Below are 18619 nucleotides of genomic sequence, written 5' to 3' on the forward strand. Positions count from 1 at the left end.
CAAGAATCCTTTAATTTCAGTTGACTAAACCGATACAAGACAAAATTCTCTGAATAAAACATAGTGGACTGGATTGAGAGCTTTTCAAATATTAGCTGCACTGATGCGCAGCGCAATTCTGTTCAGCAGTGGGAAGGACGAGTCATACACATTGTGCAGGCGACTCGCTTGCTTCACCTTAGCTAACCAGTCACCTCTCTCCCTTGAGTAGGCTGTAGAAAAGTAGGCGGTCTTTTAAATTGTAGTCTTGTTCAACCCGCCCACTTTTCCCACTGCATTTCATATACAGGTTCTGTAGCCAAGTCTCCCTCTTTTCCTATGAGAATACGGCTTGATTCTATTTCGAAAGGCTTGACCCGTTATACTGGCGCAATGTTTTTCTTTCTATTGTGCAGGCCACATTCATAACAATGTTGCATTCATAAAAAGCATATCTTGGCCTGCTCTAGAACTAGGCTACTTGCGTACCGAACCGTTAAACATTTGACTACACCTTGTTCAGTGAGATTACCTCATTAGCTAGCTATACCTAACGCCCTGGGGCGCGTTCAGCAGGACCGAACGTTCAGATAGGCATGTTTGTTCTACATAGCATATTTCTCTCTGGCATGTTGAATAAGGAATAATGTTGGCGCTCTTCATGGAATTTCTATCTGCAAAGTATAAGATCGTTTTTCAACAGAGCGTGGCCCTGGTAACATTACCAGTAGCCTATATGGAAACATTACGTTGACACAAAGAAGGGATAGCAAACAATTTGACTAAATTCCTCTTGCCAGTACGCTATAGGCCGGGGCTCTCCAACCCTGTTSCTGGAGAGCTACACTCTTGTAGGTTTCACTCCAACTCAAGTTGTAACTAACCTTATTCAGCTTATCAACCAGCTAATTCTTAGAATCAGGTGCGCTAGATAACGTACAGGACTGTAGCTCTCCAGGAACAGGGTTGGAGAGTCCTGCTATAGGCTGACTGGGTAAATCACTTTATTTTGAGTTAATATGGAACCAGTCACTCAGTCTTGAGCACTTGGACCAGGACTCGTGCCCTGGGCAAAATAGTCATTACCCCTCGTTCTACTTTTGGAAATCAATGTGGCTGCGGCGTCTGTAGAACGTTGATAACAATGGCAATGACGCAACAGATACTACTTTGAGGCACCATCTGGTGATTGTGCCGCTCTCCCCCCTGTCTGTTTTGTATGTAATGTGCAGTATCTATGTAGGCTCAATTAGGAATTTACATGGGCAGATCATTTAATATATTATTCTTATGTTTGTATTCTCTTCCCAACAGCATAAATGACAATGTTGTGCAGCAAAAATGTGGTAGGACAAGGCTCTGTGTGTGTGTGTAATTTGTTTACTATAGGTTAATGAGTCAATACAAATTGTGACTAAAATGAAAGGGTATTTAGCTAAACAGTGGGCCATTTTAGAAATGATCTTTATAACTAGAATAAATCATTATTCAAATTACAAATGTGACTAAGACTAGACAAACCCCCCCCCCCCCCCCAAAAAAGAGTGCAAAAATGAACACTAGCTTGATGATTAGTCGATTATTTAAATAATCTGTATAGTGCTAGGGCAAAAGACTAAACGTGCACCACTTGGTGTCCAAAGGACAGTTTGGGGAAACGCTGCCCTAGTGGCTAACTCAGTAAGTCTGCCCTCCTGTGGCCATCTTCCAACTACTCCATCCTCAGGTAAATATGACCTTTTCTGCACTCTTTGCTTATTTGGTATTTTATTTAGTAGTATTATTCTGTTAACTATGCTCCAGTACTTTGCCATCTCACATCCACTTGACTGTCTACACTTTATAGCAGTGTTGCTCAATATGTATCCTGGGGACCCACTGTGAATGCTGTGTTTTTGAGACTTCTTACATGCTGACCACACCTCTTGCGTTGTGTGCGCAGGCGTTGAATAACATGCATGTGTACATTTATTTTGCAATCATTGCACCCACACCGCTTGTGCGCGCCAATGAGCGTCTGCGTTGCCAGGTGCTAAAATAGAAGTTGTTTCTATTTGTGGCGCAGTCCTGCAAGTCCTGCCTCTCCCATCTCATTGGATTTTAGAAGCAGACACCCACGTGCTATCTCCTCATTGGTTTTACACACGTGGGTGATTGAAACACGAACCGAGGTCGGTCGTCCTCATGGTAATACTATTAGATGCCAATTGCCATATAAAGTCTGAAAAGAGGAGAGATGACTAGAAACGATTCGGTTGACCGGTTTATGTGTGGATTAATTGTCAGAGTAGATGACCTAAAATAACTAAACGTTTACATCCCAGGACAAATTAGCTAGCAACTGCAAGCTAGCTAGCAAAATTGCCACAAATGTTTAATGCTTTTCGACCTGTCCCAAACTAATATAATTGGTTGAGTTTGTTTTGATATTTCAACCTGCGTGTCGTGATCGCGTTTATGGGGGGACAAAATCAATTTGCGCACACCCGCGACCGGCTCGGGTACGGTGTTGGGCTGTGTTTACACATGCAGCCCAAATTCTGATAGTTTTAGAACTAATTGGTATTTTTCAGATCAGCTTTGAAAAATATTTGATGTGTAAAGATGTGATATGTCAAAAGACCAATTAGTGGAAAAAATACCAGTTGGGCTGTCTGAATAAACACAGCCTTCGTCTATCTGCTTGGTACATGAAAGCAAGTCAAGTCACTGAAGAGGGTTGCAAAGCTACTGGTAATTTACGAAAGTTACTGTTATCTAAAGTACATTTGCCAATAATTACAACCTATGGTAATTTTGGAAGTATATGCTTGACCATTTAATTTTTCAAATACTCTTTTATATAGTATTCCTTTTATCTGTCTGTTGTCCATTTTAGTTTCGTGTGAATAGACCATATGGTTCAAGATAATGGCCTAATTAATCAAATATAATTATTTCAATTAACTAACTCTTCAAACTATAAAAAAGTCAACTGCCAGCAGTTTGGCATCAACATTTACAACATGCTGAAACCCTCATATTTAACACCAATGGTGTTCACTTAGTTGATGGTTTAAATTTAGGATAATGTTGTACAGCTTCATCATTCTGTTTTGTATTTAAATTGATTATTTTATATGTGAAAAGGCCAGAGGCCCAGAGAATTAGACAACTGCGAGAATCTGAAGTACTCAAAGGCAACTAGATATCATCTGATATCCCCCCCAAAAACAGGAAAGTTACCAATTTACTGGTTAACTTTGAAAGTTTCCAGTAATATACCTTCCCTTTGCAACCCTACCTCTGAAGATTTCCCATTTTTAGACATGTCCAGTTATATTGTTTTAGGGTAAAACTACTCAACCTCAGTCATATTGGGCTATGTCATAATCACAATAAGAAACCATCAGGACGGTTAGCAAACTGGCTTAATTATTGGCGGTAAAGCCAGTTATAAGCTCTCAACGGCTGGTTATGGCAGTGTTCTTTAGTCCTTATGACAGAGACCTCCATTAAAATGGAACCTAGGGATGTTTGGCGTGTTCTCCTGTTAATCCAGATGAAGTGTAAATATGAACCTCTCCCTTTCTCTCTCTCTCCCTCTCCAGAGAGACTGGCCAATGCCAAGGAGGAGAACCTCAAGATCCATGCCACCCTGGACCAGACTTTGCAGGACCTCAACAGCTTCTAAGAACCCCCAGATGGACTCCCAAAAACCATCTTCCTCCACTTATCCCTTTGCCGACCTTTGCTTTCCGCCTCTCTCTCGTTCAGTCTCTCATTTCTCCCTGCTCTGCTGTAGTGGAGGGTAGGAAAAATCCCCACTGGAGGGTGCCAAAACAACTATTTACAATGACACCTTTATTCTCAACAGCATTGATTGTTCTTGTTAAACTTTAGGTGTTCTCCAATGTGACATCTTGCGGAAGCTCTTGCCTTTATCCATTGGAATGGTGTTTAATAGGGGAACTCTGTCGTACTTGTGTGGTCTATTATTCTATCTTCTCCTTGCTTGTGTGGTCGATTATTCTAACTTCTCCTTGTTTGAATGGGGCTAGCATGACTGCCTTTAAGGATTTATTGCCAAGTAAACAAGAACATGGTTAGGCCACTCATCCATTATAGCCCATTAGAAAAAGGGGGAAACTGAGCACTTTTTTTTATTTTTTACCAGCCATTTACTACATGATACTATTTACTCCTGTACTGCTGTTGTATACTCTGGCCTGGTTCTATTTTGTTTGCTAGCACCTTCCCCTAACTCCTAAACCCTGAATGTTCACACATCTGAAAGGGGTAAACAAGATGGAGTAAGCTCCACTTGGCCTATCAGAGGGATGGGTCATTTCCACATAGCTTAGGTCTATGCAGTCCTTTCTGACTAGTTAACACCAAAAAGGGTTAGTGGATAGGGTACAGAATGTAACTGGCTTTCTGTCCTCCTATATCGCTCCTTTTGCCTACTTTACACCAATACGGTTTGGGACCAAAACCACATTGGGTGGTGGTTTTCCTATTCCTTAGGTATTTGTTTGTGTGCCTGATATTTTGTTTTATCCCACTTATAGCCACTATCACGAGACAATGCTGCACTTGTATGACTTTAATTATTTGGCTGCGTTTACATAGGCAGCCCAATTCTGTTTTTTCCACTAATTGGTCTTTTGACCAATCATAGCAGATCTTTTCATATTAGCTCTTTTCTAAGCTGATCTGATTGGTCAAAATACAAATTAGTGTGAAAAATATTAGATTTGGCCTGCCTGTATTAACATAGCCTTTTAAGTTTGACAGGTTTATGGTGAAGTATTTGGGTTAAAAAAATCAATGGCTATCACCTTGCCAGTACCATGCCAATTATAGAAAATGTGTGGGGGATCTGATCAGTGTGATGCGAAACCTATACATTTTTAGTAGGGGATTAAACTAAAACACCAAAAATTAACTCAATGTTTTAACTGGAAACTCACTGTGTATAACCACTTTGTTTGTCTTGTTCCATTGTAATGACTTTTTGATGTTGAATAAAGACCATGATTTTTTACTGCCATACAAAACTATCGTCTAACTAGAAGTTAGTTTCTCGAGTGCAATTCATTGCTGTGTAGACTTTGATTGCATTGACCCATCCCTGGTTTGAGTGCCAGACAACTTTTGATTTGGTTAATAGATCATTTAATATAACTCATACCAAGAGATGCATACATTTTACTTGTTAATTGTTTTCTTTCATGTTACACACAACTAATCACTATCATACAGTAATGTTAAGCTAACTTAGAGGAATAGTCATCTTCATAGATTATTTTCAAAACTAATGGTTTTAGTCGGTCTTGATGAGCTACATGTCTTTATACCGTATATCATGTTGGTTTTCAGCCATTATGAATTAAATCTGTTGATTGACTGACATTTCTATGTTCAGACCTTACTATGCTATTGAGTTGTGAGGGATTGTATGAATGTCTGTCTTTATTGCATGTGCCATTGTGTCATGTTTTGGTACCACTACCTGTATGTGTCCACTCAGTTCATGTCGAGGGTGTGCCTTGCATGTGTTTGTGTGGGACCGCTTCGTCCTGGCTCTGAATGTTTCTTCCTTGCTGTAACGAGGCACGTCGTTGTCAGTTTTCAAAGGATGCCTCAGCTGGCGTCGCCTATATAGGCATGGCAGCTTATGATTGGCACGCATCATTTCAATGACGTTGCACAAGTCTGGCTTCTTAATGACTTACCAGTCGGGGCGATCCAATGGCGGGGCATCACTTGGGGGCAGAACCGAAGGACATCAGTCAAGTGACTGGTTCTAGGCACTTTACCATGAATCTTAACTTGAGATCGTAGGTGCATATGTACAGTACCAGTCAAAAGTTTGGACACCTTGTTCAAGGGTAGTTCTTCATTCTCTCCATTGTAAAATAAAGACATCACTATGAAATAACGCATGGAATCCAGTAGTAACCAAAAAAAGTGTTGAAATCGATATTTTATATTCAAAGAAGCCAACCTTTGCTTTTACGATAGCTTTACACTTTGGCATTTTCTCAACCAGCTTCACCTGGAATGCTTTTCCAACAGTCTTGAAGGTGTTCTCACATATGCTGAGCACTTGTTGGCAGCTTTTCCTTTACTCTGCGGTCCAACTCATCCCAAACCATCTCAATTGGGTTGAGGTCGGGTGATTGTGGAGGCCAGGTCATCTGAAACAGCACTCCATCACTCTCCTTGGTCAAATAGCCCTTACACAGCCTGGAGGTGTGTTTTGGGTCATTGTCCTGTTGAAAAACAAATGATTGTCCCACTAAGCGCAAACCCGATGGGATGATGTATTGCTGCAGAATGCTGTGATAGCCATGCTGGTTAAGTGTGCCTTGAATTCTAAATAAATCTCTGACAGTGTCACCAGCAAAGCACTATCACACCACCTCCATGCTTCACTCTGTGTCTCACAAAGACACGGCGGTTGGAACCAAAAATCTCAAGTTTGGACTCATCAGACCAAAGGACAGATTTCCACCGGTCTAATGTCCATAGCGTGACAATCGTGGATTACAAGAAGAAAACCAGCCCCATCGCAGACATCGACGTCTTGCTCACAAATTCAATTTCTTTGAGGACAGTACAGTGCTACCGATATGGCCCACTACCAAATACTGTGGAATCTCCACCTCCGTGACCGACGTGAGTAAAACATTTAAACATGTTAACCCTCGCAAGGCTGCCGGCACAGACGGCATCCCCAGCCGCGTCCTTAGAGAATGCGCAGACCAGCTGGCTGGTGTGTGTACAGACATTAAATCAATCCCTATCCCAGTCTGCTGTCCACACTTTTCAAGATGGCCACCATTGTTCCTGTTTCCAAGAAAGCAAAGGTTATTTATTTTATTTTAAGGTAACTGAATTAAATTATTATCTCCCCGTAGCACTCACTTTTGTCATCATGACGTGCTTTGAGAGACTAGTCAAGGATCATGTCACCTCCACCCTAACTGTTAATTTGCTTACCACCCCAATAGGTCCACAGACGATGCAATTGCCATCACACTGCCCTATCCCATCTGGACAAGAGGAATACCTATGTAAGAGTGCTGTTCATTGACTACAGCTCAGCATTCAACATCATAGTGCCCTCCAAACTCATTAAGCTTGAGACCCTGGGTCTCGACCCCGCCCTGTGCAACTTGGTCTTGGACTTCCTGACGGGCCACCTCCAGGTGGTGAAGGTAGGAAACACCCACAAGGGTGCGTTCTCAGACCTCTTCTGTACTCCCTGTTCACCCATGACTGCGTGGCCATGCACGCCTCTAACTCAATCAAGTTTGCAGACGACACTACAGTGGTAGGCTTGATTACCAACAACGACAAGACTACAGGGAGGAGGTGAGGGCCCTCGGAGGGGGATGTCAGCAAAACATAAAAGTTGATTGTGAACTTCAGGAAACAGCAAAGGGAGCACCCCCCTATCCACATCGACGGGACAGCAGGTGGAAAGTTTTAAGTTCCTCGGTGTACATACACTTTAATAAATGGATCACTAGTCACTTTTTAAACAATGCCACTCTAAATAATGCCACTTTAAATAATGTTTACAAACAGTTGAAGTCGGAAGTTTACATACACTTAAGTTGGAGTCATTAAAACTAATTTATCAACCACTCCACAAATTTCTTGTTAACAAACTATAGTTTTGACAAGTCGGTTAGGACATCTACTTTGTGCATGACACAAGTACTTTTTCCAACAATTATTTACAGACATTATTTCACTTAAAATTCACTATCACAATTCCAGTGGGTCACAAGTTTACATACACTAAGTTGACTGTGCCTTTAAACAGTTTCTGATAGGTTAATTAACATCATTTGAGTCAATTGGAGGTGTACCTGTGGATGTATTTCAAGGCCTACCTTCAAACTCAGTGCCTCTTTGCTTGACATCATGGGAAAATCTAAAGAAATCAGCCAAGACCTCAGAAGAGAAATTGTAGACCTTCACAAGTCTGGTTCATCCTTGGGAGCAATTTCCAAACGCCTGAAGGTACCACGTTCATCTGTACAAACAATAGTACGCAAGTATAAACACCATGGGACTACGCAGCCGTCATACCGCTCAGGAAGGAGACGCGTTTTGTCTCCTAGAGATGAACGTACTTTGGTGCGAAAAGTGCAAATCAATCCCAGAACAACAGCAAAGGACCTTGTGAAGATGCTGGAGGAAACAGGTACAAAAGGATCTATATCCACAGTAAAACGAGTCCTATATAGACATAACCTGAAAGGCCGCTCAGCAAGGAAGAAGTCACTGCTCCAGAACCGCCATCAAAAAGCCAGACTACGGTTTGCAACTGCACATGGGGACAAAGATTGTACAATTTGGAGAAATGTCCTCTGGTCTGATGAAACAAAAATAGAACTGTTTGGCCATAATGACCATCGTTATGTTTGGAGGAAAAGGGGGGAGGCTTGCGAGCCGAAGAACACCATCCCAACTGTGAAGCACGAGGGTGGCAGCATCATGTTGTTGTGGGGGTGCTTTGCTGCAGGAGGGACTGGACTGGTGCACTTCACAAAATAGATGGCATCATGAGGGAGGAAAATGATGTGGATATATTGAAGCAACATCTCAAGACATAAGTCAGGAAGTTAAAGCTTGGTTGCAAATTGGTCTTCCAAATGAACAATGACCCCAAGCATACTTCCAAAGTTGTGGCAAAATGGCTTAAGGACAACAAAGTCAAGGTATTGGAGTGGCCATCACAAAGCCCTGACCTCAATCCTATAGAAAATGTGTGGGCAGAACTGTATAAAGCGTGTGCGAGCAAGGAGGCCTACAAACCTGACTCAGTTACACCAGCTCTGTCAGGAGGAATGGGCAAAAATTCACTCAACTTATTGTGGGAAGCTTGTGGAAGGCTACCCAAAACGTTTGACCCAAGTTAAACAATTTAAAGGCAATGCTACCAAATACTATTTGAGTGTATGTAAACTTCTGAACCACTGGGAATGTGATGAAAGAAATAAAAGCTGGTGATCCTAACTGACCTAAAACGGGGAATTTTTACTAGGATTAAATGTCAGGAATTGTGAAAAACTGAGTTTAAATGTATTTGGCAAAGGTGTATGTAAACTTCCAACTTCAACTATAACTCTGGGTCTTCCTTTCCTGTGGCGGTCCTCATTATGGTTTTTGCGACTGCACTTTAAGAAAATGTCAAAGTCCAGTACATTTTCCAGATTGACTTACCTTTTACCAAATAGGGCTATCTTCTGTATTTTTTTACCTTTATTTAACTAGGCAAGTCAGTTAAGATCAAATTCTTATTTACAGTGATGGCCTACCTGGGAACAGTGGGTTACCAGCCTTGTTCAGGGGCAGAACGACAGATTTTTACTTTGTCAGCTTGGGGATTCGATCCAGCAACCTTTCGGTTACTGGCCAAATGCTCTATCCACTGGGCTACCTGCTGACCCACCTGTATACCACCCCTACCTTGTCACAGCACAACTGATTGGCTCAAACACATTAAGAAGGAATTAAATTCCACAAATTAACTTTTATCAAGGCACACCTGTTAATTTAAATGCATTCCAGGTGACTTCCTCATGAAGCTGGATGAGAGAATGTCAAGAGTGTGCAAAGTGTGTTTTAGCTGTTTTTTGGTGACTACATGATTCCATATGTGTTATTTCATCTTTTTGATGTCTTCACTATTATTCTACAATGTAGAAAATAGTACAAATAAAGAAACCCTGGAATGAGCAGGTGTGTCCAAACTTTTGACTGGTACTGTATATACGAGTTACTTACATATCAAGTTAGAATTCACCCCTTTGTGGTAAATCATGTGTCTTTAATGTAGGGCTCAGGTTGGGCTTGGGCCTCATCTCATCAGGTGTTGGTGGAGTCAGGCTTGAATTTCAAAGGTTTGCGTGTCTGTCAATGAGAAATGTCCACAAAGACTCACCGTTCACAGCACCCCACCCCCTAGTTTGGATATCCCCAACAATATATTTTACTAACAAATTCCAAAAGTCCTTAAATAATATGAAGTCAACATGGAAAATCATCAATCAACTGTTGAACAGTGCAGTAGTAGAGAGAACAGTCTATGACTGGGGTGGCTGGGGTCTTTGACAATTTTTAGGGCCTTCCTCTGACACCGCCTGGTGTAGAGGTCCTGGATGGCAGCCCAGTGATGTACTGGGCCATACGAACTACCCTCTGAAGTGCCTTGCCGTCGGAGGCCGAGCAATTGCCGTACCAGGCAGTGATGCAACCGGTCAGGATGCTCTCGATGTTGCAGCTGTCGAACCTTTTGAGGATCTCAGGACCCATGCCAAATCTTTTTAGTTTCCTGAGGGGGAATAGGCTTTGTCGTGCCCTCTTCACGACTGTCTTGGTGTGTTTGGACCAATCTAGTTTGTTGTTGATGTGGACACCAAGGTATTTGAAGCTCTCAACCTGCTCCACTACAGCCCCGTCGATGAGAATGGGGACGTGCTCGGTGCTCCTTTTCCTGTAGTCCACAATCTGGTGATCCAAATTATTGCCCAGTATCTGTACTACCATGTTTTTCTAAAATCCTAGAAAAATTGGGGTTTAAGAGAATGTTGAAACATTTAAATCAACACTGTATTCTATATGAGCACCAATATGATTTTTGTAAAAAACTACTCCACAGATATGGCTCTTTTGCAACTTGTGGAGACAATATTTACTGCCCTTAACAACAATGAATACGTTTTTGGCATCTTTTTACATTTATCCAAAGCATTTGACACTGTTGATCATGAAATATTACTTTCTAAATTGCATTATTACGGTATTCATCATTATACATATAATTGGTTATATAGTTATGTTTATGATAGAGAACAATTTGTTTATGCAATCGACTGTGCATTTTCCAGGGACAAGATATCCTGTGGCGTCCAACAGGGTTTGATCATTTGATCTTTCTTATTCCTAATCTATATCAATGACCTTGCTGCTGTGTCTTCTACCGTACATCCCATTCTCTTTGCTGATGATACCAATTTGATTTTATCACACAAGAATTTTGATTCACTAATTAATGAAGCCAACTCAGGCACGGACAAATTTTCTGAATTGTTCCAGATATACAATTTATCTTTTAAATGTAAAACAATTAATTTACCCATATCTCATTTACTGCAATATTGTCTGGGCCAGTACATATCAAATAAAATAAAATGTTATTGGTCACATACACATGGTTAGCAGATGTTAATGTGAGTGTAGCGAAATGCCTGTGCTCCTAGGTCCGACAGTGCAGTAATATCTAACAAGTAATCTAACAATTTCCCAACAACTACTTAATACACACAAATCTAAAGGGGTGAATGAATACATATAAATATATGGATTAGCGATTGCCGAGCGGCATAGGTAAGGTGCAATAGATGGTATAAAATACAGTATATACATATGATATGAGTAATGTAAGATATGTAAACATGATTAAAGTGGCATTGTTTAAAGTGACTAGTCATCCATTTATTAAAGTGGCAGTGATTGGGTCTCAATGTAGGCAGCAGCCTCTCTGAGTTAGGCCATCAGACTGCTAAACAGCAATCACTATCTCAGTCCCAGATTTGATGCACCTGTACTGACCTCGCCTTCTGGATGGTAGCGGTGTGAACAAGCAGTGGCTCAGGTAGTTGTTGTCCTTGATGATCTTTTTGGCCTTCCTGTGACATTGGGTGCTATAGGTGCCATGGATGGCAGGTAGTTTGCCCCTGGTGATGCGTTGTGCAGACCGCACCACCCTCTGGAGAGCCTTGCAGTTGAGGGTGGTGCAGTTGCCGTACCAGGCTGTGATACAGCCCGACAGGATGCTCTTGATTGTGCATCTGTAAAAGTTTGTCAGGGTTGTCAAGCCAAATTTCTTCATCCTCCTGAGATTAAAAGAGCGCTGTTGCGCCTTCTTCACCACATTGTCTGTGTGGTGGACCATTTCAGTTTGTCTGTAATGTGTACGCCGAGGAACTTAAAACATTCTACCTTTTCCACTGCTGTCCCTTCGATGTGGATGGGTGCTCCCTCTGCTGTTCCTGAAGTCCACGATCATCTCCTTTGTTTTGTTGGCGTTGAGTGAGAGGTTGTTTTCATTTACATTTACATTTAAGTCATTTAGCAGACGCTCTTATCCAGAGCGACTTACAAATTGTGCATTCACCTTATGATATCCAGTGGACAACCACTTTACAATAGTGCATCTAACTCTTTTAAGGGGGGGGGGGTTAGAAGGATTACTTTATCCTATCCTAGGTATTCCTTAAAGAGGTGGGGTTTCAGGTGTCTCCGGAAGGTAGTGATTGACTCCGCTGACCTGGCGTCGTGAGGAGTTTGTTCCACCATTGGGGTGCCAGAGCAGCGAACAGTTTTGACTGGGCTGAGCGGGAACTGTACTTCCTCAGAGTAGGGAGGCGAGCAGCCAGAGGTGGATGAACGCAGTGCCCTTGTTTGGGTGTAGGGCTGATCAGAGCCTGAAGGTACGGAGGTGCCGTTCCCCTCACAGCTCCGTAGGCAAGCACCATGGTCTTGTAGCGGATGCGAGCTTCAACTGGAAGCCAGTGGAGAGAGCGGAGTGGAGAGAGTGGACCTGTTGGGGCGGTTTGCAAACTGAAGTGGGTCTAGGGTGGCCGGTAAGGTTTTCCTGACACCACCACTCTGAGTGCCCTCACCTCGTCCCTGTAGGCTGTCTCGTCGTTGTTGGTAATCAAGCCCACTACTGTTGTGTCGTCTCAACTTGATGATTGAGTTGGAGGCGTGCATGGCCACGCAGTCGTGGGTGAACAGGGAGATCCAGGAGGGGGCTGAGCACGCACCCTTGTGGGGCCCGTCTGTGGACCTGTTGGGGCGGTTTGCAAACTGAAGTGGGTCTAGGGTGGCCGGTAAGGTGGAGGTGATATGATCCTTGACTAGTCTCTCAAAGCACTTCATGATGACAGAAGTGAGTGCTACGGGGCGGTAGTCATTTAGTTCAGTTATCTTTGCCTTCTTGGGGACAGGAACAATGGTGGCCATCTTGAAGCATGTGGGGAAAGCAGACTGGGATAGGGAGCAATTGAATATGTCCGTAAACACACCAGCCAGTTGGTCTGCGCATGATCTGAGGACGAGGCTAGGGATGCCGTCTGGGCCAGCAGCATTGCGAGTGTTAACACGTTTAAATGTTTTACTCATATCGGCCACGGAGAAGGAGAGGGGGGGAGGGGGGTGCGCAGTTCTTGTTAGTGGGCCACGAAGGTGGCACTGTATTATCCTCAAAGCGGGCAAAGAAGGTGTTTAGTTTGTCTGGAAGCGTGACGTCGGTGTACGTGACGTGGCTGGTTTTCTTTTTGTAGTCCGTGATTTCCTGTAGACCCTGCCACATATGTCTCGTGTCTGATCCATTGAATTGCGACTCCACTTTGTCCCTGTACCGGCATTTCGCTTGTTTGATTGCCTTGCGGTGGGAGTAACTATACTGTTATATTCAGCCATATTCCCAGACCTCTTTTCATGGTTAAATGCAGTAGTTCACGCTTTCAGTTTTGCGCGAATTCCGCCATCCATCCACGGTTTCTGGTAGGGTAGGTTTTAATAGTCACAGTGGGTACAACATCTCAAATGCACTTCTTTATAAACTCACTCACTGAGTCAGTGTATAGATCGATGTTGTTACCTGAAGCTGGCTGGAACATATCCCAGTCCGCTTGATCAAAACAATCTTGAAGCGTGGCTTCTGATTGGTCAGACCAGCGTTGAATGTTCTAGTCACTGGTACATCCTGTTTGAGTTTCTGCCTATAAGACGGTAGGAGCAAGTTGGCGTCGTGATCGGATTTCCCGAAGGGAGGGCGGGGGAAGGCTTTTATGCATCGCAGAAGTTAGAGTAGCAGTGAACGAGTGTATTACAACCGTGCGTAGTGCAATCAATATGCTGATAGAATTTAGGTAGCCTTGTTGTCAAATTTACTTTGTTAAAATCCGCAGCTACAATAAATGCATCCTCAGGATATATGGTTTCCAGTTTACATAGAGTCCAGTGAAGTTCCTTGAGGGCTGTCTTGGTGTCTGCTTGAGTGGGAATGTACACCGCTGTGATGGTAACTGATGAGAATTCTCTTGGGAGATAATTTGGCCGGCATTTGATTGTAAGGAATTCTAGGTCGGGTGAGCAGAAGGACTTAAGTTCCTGTATGTTGTTATGATTACACCATGACTCGTTAATCATGAAGCATACATCCCGCCCTTCCTCTTCCCAGAGAGGAGTTTATCTCTGTCGGCGCGATGCATGGATAAGCCCGGTGGCTGAACCGATTCCGACAACATATCCAGAGAGAGCAATGTTTCTGTGAAACAGAGAATGTTACAATCTCTAATTTCTCTCTGGAAGGCAACCCTTCCTCGAATTTCATCTACCTTGTTGGCAAGAGACTGGACATTGGCGAGTAGTATACTTGGGATTGGTGGGCGATGTGCACGTCTACGGAGGCTGACCAGGAGGCCGCTCCGTCTGACCCTTCTGCGACGCCGTTGTTTTAAGTCGGTTTCTAGGATTAGGTACATTGTCCTGGGTGGTGGTCCAAACAGAGGATCCGCTTCGGGAAAGTTGTATTCCTGATCGTAATGTTGGTAAGTTGAATTCGCTCTTATATCCAATAGTTCTTTCCGGCTGTATGTAATAAGACTTATGTTTTCCTGGGGTAACAATGTAAGAAATAATACATTTTAAAAAACAAAATACTTCTTAGTTTCCTAAGGACTCGAAGCGAGGCGATCATCTCTGTCGGCGCCATCTTCCTACCTACACAAATTACTCATCATACAAAATAAATACCTTGGCTCCATCTGCACCTTTGTTCAGGAAATTCAATATCTTGTCTATTTAACAACATTGTACGTCAATTATGCATTTTCATCTACAAATACCTCCCAGACAGTTTACCTAAACCCTTCAATGGATTCTTCCAGGTTAATTCTGAAATCCATCTACACTGCCTTCGAAAAGTATTCAGACCCTTTGACTTTTTCCACATTTTGTTATGTTACAGCCTTATTTTAAAATGGATTACCCTGATTGGTGGAGTGCTGCAGAGATGGTTGTCCTTCTGGAAGGTTCTCCCATCTCCACAGAGAAACTCTGGAGCTCTGTCAGAGTGATCATCGGGTTCTTATTCACCTCCCTGACCAAGGCCCTTCTCCCCCGATTGCTCAGTTTGGCCGGGCGGCCAGATCTAGGAAGAGTCTTGGTGGTTCCAAACTTCATCCATTTAAGAATAATGGAAGCCACTGAGTTCTTGGGGACCTTCAGTGCTGCAGAAATGTTGTGGTTCCCTTCCCCAGATCTGTGCTTCAACACAATCCTGTCTCGGAGCTCTACAGACAATTCCTTCAACCTCATGGCTTGCTTTTTGCTCTGACATGCATTGTCAACTGTGGGACCTTATATAGACATGTCTGTACCTTTCCAAATCATGTCCAATCAATTGAATTTACCACAGGTGGACTCCAATCAAGTTGTAGAAACATCTGAAGGATGATCAATGGAAACAGGATGCACCTGACCTCAATTTCAAGTCTCATAGCAAAGGGTCTGAATACTTATGTAAAAAAGGTGTTTCTGTTTTTTTATTTTAATACATTTGCAAAGATTTATAAAAACCTGTTTTCCCTTTGTCATTATGGGGTATTGTGTCTAGATTGTTGAGGATTTAAAAAAATGTCTGTTACATTTTGGGGGGCAAAAGTCAGGGGTTCTGAATACTTTATGAATGCAATGCACTATACTATTAATTTGTTAGAGACAGCCTCAAACTATCATATCATGGGAAAGTTGGTTCTGGTTTCAGTCACGTCTTTGGACATGTTTGCGTGGGTGAAACAAAAACACCCTAATGATTGGTTGACAAATAGTGTCTCCCACTAGTGAGGTGATGGCTGCACGGTGCAGCCGGTGAGTAGCAAGTGCAGCGACTTGAAGGGGATTTAATCAATAACGTTATGACCTTTGATCACATTGTTTTAAAAAAAATGTATGCAGTCGACATGTACTGTAGGTGCATGTCGAAAAATGTTATCCTCCTAATGCAACAGACTTTGAAAGATGTGACCAACGATGGTCAACATGTATCCACTCGAATGCGCCCATTGGCACCACAAGTGCAAGATATTTTTCTCCGTAATTGTCTGCCCTATAACCTACAGAAAGTATTCACACCTCTTGACTTTTTCCACATTTTGTTGTGTTACAGCCTTAATTTAACATGGATTAAATTGAGATTTTGTGTTACTGGTCTACACACAATAACCCATAATATCAAAGTGGAATTATGTTTTTGCACATTTTTACACATTAATACAAATGTTAAAGCTGTATTGTCTTGAAAGGGAAATGGGGATACCTAGTCAGTTGTATAACTGAATGCCTTGAACAGAACTGTGCCTTGCGCATTTAACCCAACCCCTCTGAATCATAGAGGTGATGGGGTCTGCCTTAATCGACATCCACGTCTTAGGCTCCCGGGGAACAGTGGGTTAACTGCCTTGCTCAGGGGCAGAACGACAGATTTTTACCTTGAGTCAATAAGTATTCAACCCCTTTCTTATGGCAAGCCTGAAAAAGTTCAGGAGAAAGAGTTTGCTTATTAACAAGTCGCATAATAAATTGAATGAACTCACTGTGTGCAATAATAGTGTTCACATGATTTTTGAATGACTACCTCATCTCTGTACCCCACACATACAAATACCTGGGAGGTTCCTCAGTTGAGCAGGGAATTTCAAACACAGATTCAACTACAAAGACCAGGGAGGTTTTCCAATGCCTCGCAACAAAGGGCACCTATTGGTAGATGGGTAAAATTATAAAAGCAGACATTGAATATCCCTTTGAGCATTGTGAAGTTATTAATTACACATTGGATGGTGTATCAATACACCCAGCTAGTACAAAGATACAGGCATCCTTCCTATCTCAGTTGCTGGAGAGGAAGGACACCACCTAGGGATTTCAACATGAGGCTAATTGTGACTTTAAAACAGTTACCGAGTTAAATGGCTGTGATAGGAGAAAACTGAGGATGTTACAACAACATTGTAGTTACTCCACAATACTAACCTAAATGACAGAGTGAAAATAAGTAAGCCTGTACAGAATACAAATATTACAAACACATCACTGAGTACCACTATTCATATTTACAAGCACGGTGGTGGCTGCATCATGTTATGGGTATGCTTGTCATCGGCATGGACTAGGGAGTATTTTTGTAGTAATAATAAATGGAATAGAGCTAAGCACAGGCAAACCACTAAAGGAAAACCTGGTTCAGTCTGCTTTTCAACAGACACTGAGAGACAAATTCACCTTTCAGCAGGACAATAACCTAAAACACAAGGCCAAATCTACACTGGAGCTGCTTACCAAGACGACATTAAATGTTCCTGAGTGGCCTAATTACAGTTTTGAATTAAATTGGCTTGAAAATCTATGGCAAGACTTGAAAATGGCTGTCTAGCAATGATCAACAACCCAATTGACAGAGCTTGAAGAATAAAAAAATAAATTATGTGCAAATATTGTGATAGAGACTTACCCAGAGAGACTCACAGCTGTAATCGTTGCCAAAGCTGTTTCTAACATGTATTGACTCAGGAGTGTGAATAATTTATGTAAATTCGAAATTTCTCTATTTCATTTTCAATAAATTAACATTTCTAAAAATGTGTTTTCACTTTGTCATTTTAGTGTTGTGTGAAGATGGGTAAGAAAAAAAATCTATTTAATCTATTTGGAATTCAGGTTGGAACACAACAGAATGTGGAATAAGTCAAGGGGTATGAAAACTTTCTGAAGGCACTATATATGTACTTGTCCATTCCCTATCTGTCATTGTTCTGATGAAGACCATTGATAAAGGCTGAAATGTCAAACTTTAAATAAAATAATGCATTTGTAATGGTTAGCGAGCATTACACATTTTCCTTTTCAATGATAGCTTTGTAATGGGGAAATCTAAGATCACTAAAGTTCATATTCAATTTTAGAACAGTTAATACAATGTTGAGCATATTTATATATTTTTCCCTTTCTTAAATACACATGATTTCCAGTGTTCTATTTGTGACACTTAAGGTGTGGGTCGATGGTCACGAGACATGACACTAAAAGTTACAGATTATTGTGTTACAGATTATCTGTTGATAGTGATTGACGCCAGACTGGAAGTCCATGTACATGGAACGAAGACAAACTGATTATTCACTGTTGTACTGTATTGATGACATTTTGTGAGCACTGTGTGATTCTGTAGCAGCTGACAAAGTCACTGCCTTTTTGTTGGGACTTTATACAAGCCTCTCGGGCTGGTGTTTACAGAACATTTGGTGCTGTCTGATTAGGATATAAAGGGCCTGTTTCCAAGAGGCCAGTTAAACATTTTCTCTGCTTTTGTGCTGGAGGTGTCTGCCTGTTGCAACTTGTAATAAACCGGATATATTTTTGATTGACTATATCTGCGATTGCTCTTCTCTTTTGTTCACCTAGTAATTCTTACTTCGTGCCAATTTATACTCCAGTTCCTTGTAAAAATGTTGTGGAGCTCAAACGTATCATTGAAGGGACTTTTATTGATGGCTTGGGTTTATAT

General features: G+C 42.0%; 1 protein-coding gene across 4 annotated transcripts in view; it reads left to right on the forward strand.

Annotated features, from left to right (window-relative positions):
* LOC111955886 (tropomyosin alpha-3 chain) overlaps positions 1-4211 on the forward strand; it is a 31550-nt gene extending 27339 nt beyond the window's left edge. For all 4 annotated transcript variants that reach the window (XM_070436355.1, XM_023976239.2, XM_023976246.2 and 1 more), the window contains one exon: positions 3570-4211. In XM_070436355.1, the coding sequence (XP_070292456.1) occupies positions 3570-3652 (83 nt within the window). In that variant the 3' untranslated portion in view covers positions 3653-4211. The remainder of the gene's footprint in view (positions 1-3569) is intronic.
* The last annotated feature ends 14408 nt before the right edge of the window (positions 4212-18619 follow it).

This window comes from Salvelinus sp. IW2-2015, linkage group LG31, assembly GCF_002910315.2.
Source record: "Salvelinus sp. IW2-2015 linkage group LG31, ASM291031v2, whole genome shotgun sequence".
Lineage (NCBI taxonomy): Eukaryota > Metazoa > Chordata > Actinopteri > Salmoniformes > Salmonidae > Salvelinus > Salvelinus sp. IW2-2015.